Genomic DNA, 6,000 nt, shown 5'->3' on the forward strand with positions numbered 1-6,000 from the left:
TTTATGACAACATCCACCAAAGAAACAACAAATTGAATATTTAAAGGTCATATTTTGTTTTTTTTATGAGGCTCTGGCCATTACCAAATGAGGTGCCAGTGGCAACATTTTTTGAGTGAATAATGGAACTAGCAGTGTAAATATCAAGACTGCTCATATTGCTCATATTCGTTTGCTACATTTCTCTAAAAGGGCAACCACTCGCGGGCAGCCTCTAGCATTCATCACAAAAGAAGCTCCGCTATGAGGCGTTGGCATCTGTGTCAGACCCTCAATATTATTCTTATCTTTAGAATAAGCCTCATTTCCCGCAGGAAATATTAAAGCATAGTCACACTTTAAAGTTGTTTTTTTGATCATGCTAACCTAAGCATTTTGATACTTAAATGAAAAAGGCCTCAAGCAACTGACGCGTTAACTTTAAGCAGAAAGGAACCGTCTCTCACTGAATTGCAATTATTAGAGTAAATTATTCAAAAGTGCACTATAGCAGGAACGGCTGTCACAGATGTTCTCTGCAGCTGGATAGAATAATAACCCTTGCAAATTCATCTCTCCTGATTTATTTCAAATCTGATGGTGTCTTAACAGATTCCATGTTACTAATCATCTTCTCTGCTTGCAGAAAATTCACAGAGCCCTGCACACCACATATGAGGATGTTGGAAAGGAAATGGCCGGCCTTGATCAAAAGTAATGAATTCACTAAGTGATTAATGCACCACTATGTTGTCTATTTTCTTCTGTTTGTGTGTTTAACAGATGTCACTTTGTTGTTGGAAGCGCAAAAACTGATTATTTTACTTCATAAAAATAAAAAAAGAGAGCGTGACTTTTTGTTTTTGGGAGGCAAATGTTTATTTGTTTTCTTGCTTTAAGTTGGTTAATAACAATAATATGAAGCAGCAAGCTAAAAATAAAGCCATAAAGACTGGAAATGGACAATAAAATCTACTAGTGATGGGATTTCCGGCTCTGTTTAGAGATCCGGCTCTTTCGGTTCGGCTCACTAAAAAGAGCCGGCTCTTTCGGCTCCGAACCGGTTCTTCAGGTTGTTTTGTTGCTTTAATTAATTAATTATTAACAATAATGTAAAATTATGCACAAAAGGAATTACTAACGTAAAAACAAGTGGTTTTATTTATATATGTTTATATATAAATATATGCGGTGGCCCCTAGAGACAAAACACGTACAAACTCCAAAACACATTTCTAGCATGAACTGAACTTCCAAAGCAGAGCTACTAGATCACTTAAATTACACAATTGAAAGCATGTGTGTATTGTTTGTGTATTTATACACAGGCACTCATATATATATTCAAATAATTTTAAAAAAAGTTCATTTACCTGTTATTACCACACACCAAATCCGGTCGTTGGTACTTGCTGGCTTGTGTAGCCACAAGATAACAAAGGCTCAACACTGCGCCCAGCATCCTGGAGCACTTCTGTTGTTCTTTTGTACGTGTTTTGAGTTTTTATGTGCTTCTGAGTTTTTATATGCTTCTGAGTTTTTACGTGCTTCGGAGTTTGTACGTGTTTTTACGTGTTTTGGAGTTTTTACGTGTTTTGGAGTTTGTACGTGTTTTTACGTGTTTTGGAGTTTGTACATGCTTCAGAGTTCGTACGTGATTTGAAGTTTGTATGTGCTTTGTCTCTAGGGGCCACCGTAAATATACTTTTATTTATTCACTCCACATAAAATGTAATAAATAAATCATATAATACAAAAATCAACTATTCACATTTCAAGTTTTAACTATTTAAATTTTCAGCTTTTTCCTTTCACAAATTTAAAGTGAAAAGAACACAAAACACTGCAAACCACAACACAATTAAATATAAATTATAATATGAAAACTAAAAGAAGATGCATATTCTCTGTCATATGGACCTGCATGAATAAACTTTCTCAATCCTTTATCATCTGCAACCGAAAATAATTGTGGATGATTACTATACCTTTCTAATGTTGTTGTCCCTGCCTCTCTTTCTCTCTCTCTGGCTCTGTTCCTGTGCTACTGAGTGTAACTACCGCCCCTCCCCCCTCTGCCCAGCGTAAAGCACAAGGCTCGCGTGCAGAGTGAAGCGGAAAAAAAGTGCGAGAGAGAGGCTGAGAGAAAGAAAAGAAAAGAAAACCACGTGACGGCTCGCGATAAGGAGCCGGCTCGCGTCGTTCACGTCAAAGAACCGGCTCTAAGAGCCATTTCGTTCGCGAACGACCCATCACTAAAATCTACTTACCAGCACCTCTCAGCAAAGCTCAGTAATTAAAGCCGTTATATCTTGTTTAATCTGAGCTTGGCAGCTGCTGACAATTTCATATGTACAGTCTAGAGTCTTATCAATCTCATCATCTAACCCTCTGCTAGAAAATGAATAAGCATATTTTGCCCAAACGTCAAACTATTTTTTTTCTTAAATAATCATATTAGAAGCAGGTTAGACCCTTCGTGCTACTGTGGCAGATTATTACATTTCTATGACTTGATAACAAAATTAATTGTGAAGGAGATATTTTTTTTGTGAAAGTCCTGTAATGGGTTTAAATCTTTTATTTAATTTAAAAAAGAAGCCCTAACAGATAAATTATAATTGAGACAAAAGATGTAGTGTTTAGTCAGTTAATATCACTACACTCTACATTTGGTTTACTGGGTATAATTATCCTACATTATATATAAAAGTCCTTGCATTGCAGTACAGCATATCTGATTCTGTGTATTCCCTTTGCTGTGATCTTTCTCTCTTTCACCAGCCCCTCTTGTATCTCGGAGAACTGCACCCTACACAGGAAACAGCATCAGCCTCCTCCACCATCCCCTCCCACGTCAGCTGGGGACACGGGCAACTCCTCACCATCCAATGAACCCAAGGAGAAACGTGTGCACTTTGACCTTGAAACGCTTCACAGCTACCGCCTGCGCACACACACCGCCTCAGTGCGCGGCAGGCCTGGGATGGTTGGCCGTCCTGGACTTGGCCTCGGAGGGTTGGGGCTTGGCAACCTGGGGAGTTTTACTTCTCCTCCACAGATTAGCCTCCATGTCAACGGGGGCCCTGTCTCGACTCTGGCTTCCACAGGTTTGGTGCTGTCTCCCATGGGAACCAGAGGTGCTCAGACGAGCTTATGGGAAGGGGAGCTCCAGGAGTTGCAAGCAAAGATCGAGATATTCCGCACCCAGCTGAGAGAGGCTCTGGCTAGGAGAGCTGAGATCCAGAGCAGTCTGGAGAGAGAGAGGAGTGGACTGGTACGCAGGGATACTAGTCTTGATAGGGACAGGGACAGACAGAGGATACAAACTATTAATACAGACAGAAGTAGCTCCACTCAGCCCAGGCTCCCTGAGAGAGACAGGACCAGCCAGCTGCAAACCCTGAATAATCAGCAGACTGGGCGGGCTAACCAGTCAGGTGGGCCTGGGACTGTGGAGCATGGGAGAAGCAGCCAGTTAAACACAGTTAACAGTTTGGACAGAGGCAGAGCCAACCAAGTGCGCCCTGTTAATACTTTGACAGGAGAAAGGACTGTCCAGTCGCGCACGTCCACTAGTTTGGAGCGAAGTCGAGCCAACCAACAAGGTGCTGGAAATACAACTATCCAAACACGGAATACTTCTAGCCTGGACAGACAGAAGGCTAACCTATCACGTGCACTGAACACTTTGGAGAGGACAAATGCTAACCAGTCGACTGTAAGCAGTGAGACTTGATTAACTCCTGACCTGTAGGACTGCAACAGGGTTAGTGAGGTATTGCTTGCATAGCCGCGGGAAGATGGCTTTATTGGTATGGGTTACATTTATGTGGCGTTTGCTGAACTATAACAGTACGTGTTTACTCACAATGTTACTTACTGCAACCTAATAATTTTCATGCTGAGAATTATTTCCACACTTACTTAAAAATGCAACTAAAAATATTTTTCTGCAAGTGAAGAGCTGATGTCATCCATGAAATATTAATTAAGCAATGTAATATTTAAATAAAAAGCAGAACATAACCCCATTAATATCCCGACATACCAGATCCGACAAACTGAAATGGGAATCCAGAAACCACGGTGCTTACTGTGGAAAACAGTAGGTCACATGAGGAATCGCTGTAGGAACTATAATAAATCAAAAATGTGGTGTGTTGTGCTGGCTGAAAAGGCCTACAAGCACATATGGATAATTGCAAAAGCACAGAAAAATCACAATTAACGTTAACTAAATTGAATGAATCCACATACACATCCAATACATAGGATAAGAAAAAGAAACAAATTAGCATATTTCAATTAACCAATATAATAATTTCCTAAAATTATGAATGATGAAAATAAAAGTGTTGCACAATCCCAAAACAATTCTCTTTTGGGGCAACAATCCAGATCCCATGAAACTGAAGCAAGCCTTACGTGCATTGACGCTTTGCATCTTTGCTTATGTTGTTCTGCAGTAGATATACCCAACGAGTCAAATACTCTTTTTGGATATTTTTATATGCTTCTCTCCTGTTACAATACGTCACTTTGTGAGATGGTAATTCTCCTCTGCTAGTAACTTTAAAAAAACAAACTGTTTTTGAATTTGCAATAATTTGAAAGTCTGCAGAGTGAAATAGTTTAAAGCCATTAAACCCAACTATCCTGAAAAGTTTAGTTATAAAAAGGTGACTTTCCCCTGACCCAGTGATTAAAAGACATAAGGGATTTCAGCTTCAGCAAAGCTTGTACCACAAATATTAGCTCTTAAGGCCACGGAAGGTCTATTAAAAAGATGCAGTCAGGACAATGCGGGTTCTAGTGTTGTGTTTTTCTAGTTTGGCCAATGCTAGAGCTGTTCATCTCAGCCTCTGCTGAGTTTTTAGCATCTTTTTTTATAAGCTGCCTCACGTGACTACACCACCTTTATAAAAGTGCAATACTAAATCAAAAACCCCTTTAATTTTCTGAATAGTGTGTCTGGGGTATGGGTTTGGAATAAATGTATCCACTATTTTTCATTACTAAAACAATCATGTAAAAAACACTGAGTGTGGATTGCAATTTACTCAGTACCTGCAGATCTGATAGGTGAGATTTCATCTTTTTAACATATCTTTGAAATAGATGTATGCTTTTACACATTTTCTTCTCCACTTTTTTTCTATAACGTAAATTAAGTTCCATGCTTTAAATCAGCCATTGGGAGCTACGAAGATCTGAGGTTCTTCAGAAACTGGCTGCATGTGGGACTCGCTTTCAGTTACTCAGTCCACCACTGGATGGCACTGAATCCCTGCTTCCTGCGGCTATGGACACTGGCGAGTGTGTGGATTCAGGTTTTATTCCAGCAAAATGACAAACAGATGAATTTAAGCAATTAACTTCTGAAGAAACAATGGCAGACAGAAACTGAATATTGCCATGCAGTTCTCATGGAGAGCAGAGGATCTGGGAAATAAGGTTTTACGAACTCGCTCCAGCACTATACAATGAAACGACACCTAACTGTATTGGGATAGTCAGTCTTGTGTGTCTCTCAGTTCTTTAAGCAAGCACTGGGGATGTGACAGCAAGTTTAAGAAAAAATTGATAGCAGTGAAAGTTAACATGGCTGATGATGGTACTGATGTACATTTAAATTTTTCAAAATCTGGTGTGGTGTGAAGTGGTTGTGTTCACATCCCATGGTGTCTATGAGGAAAAAAAAACATTTTAAATCTTTATTGAGAAAGAGCTTGTTGTACTGGATATTTAAAGAAATACTTTTAAAGTTACCCGTCATAAAAATTATATAGGGCATATTATTGAATTTTACCATAAATGGTCATCCTCATGTTTTGAAATAAACATTTATATACTTATTTTTCTGGCATTATTTCATATTTTGAATGGAAACAAAGGATAGCAAAAAATGTCGAGCTTTTCTTATTATTTAAGGACAGGAAACAGCAGTAAACACTGTAAGCAAGTTGCTTTAATGGATTTGAACTTAGTCAACCGTATTTAACTGTTTTTATTATTTAA

General features: G+C 38.9%; 1 protein-coding gene across 1 annotated transcript in view; it reads left to right on the plus strand.

Moving 5' to 3' along the window:
- Positions 1 to 5,800, plus strand: part of LOC113011845 (glutamate receptor ionotropic, NMDA 3B-like) — an 87,275-nt gene extending 81,475 nt beyond the window's left edge. The window contains exons 11-12 of the mRNA XM_026151632.1: positions 626 to 693; positions 2,764 to 5,800. Of these exons, the coding sequence (XP_026007417.1) occupies positions 626 to 693; positions 2,764 to 3,718 (1,023 nt within the window). The 3' untranslated portion in view covers positions 3,719 to 5,800. The remainder of the gene's footprint in view (positions 1 to 625; positions 694 to 2,763) is intronic.
- The last annotated feature ends 200 nt before the right edge of the window (positions 5,801 to 6,000 follow it).

The sequence above is a fragment of the Astatotilapia calliptera genome, chromosome 19 (assembly GCF_900246225.1).
Source record: "Astatotilapia calliptera chromosome 19, fAstCal1.2, whole genome shotgun sequence".
In the NCBI taxonomy this organism is placed as follows: domain Eukaryota; kingdom Metazoa; phylum Chordata; class Actinopteri; order Cichliformes; family Cichlidae; genus Astatotilapia; species Astatotilapia calliptera.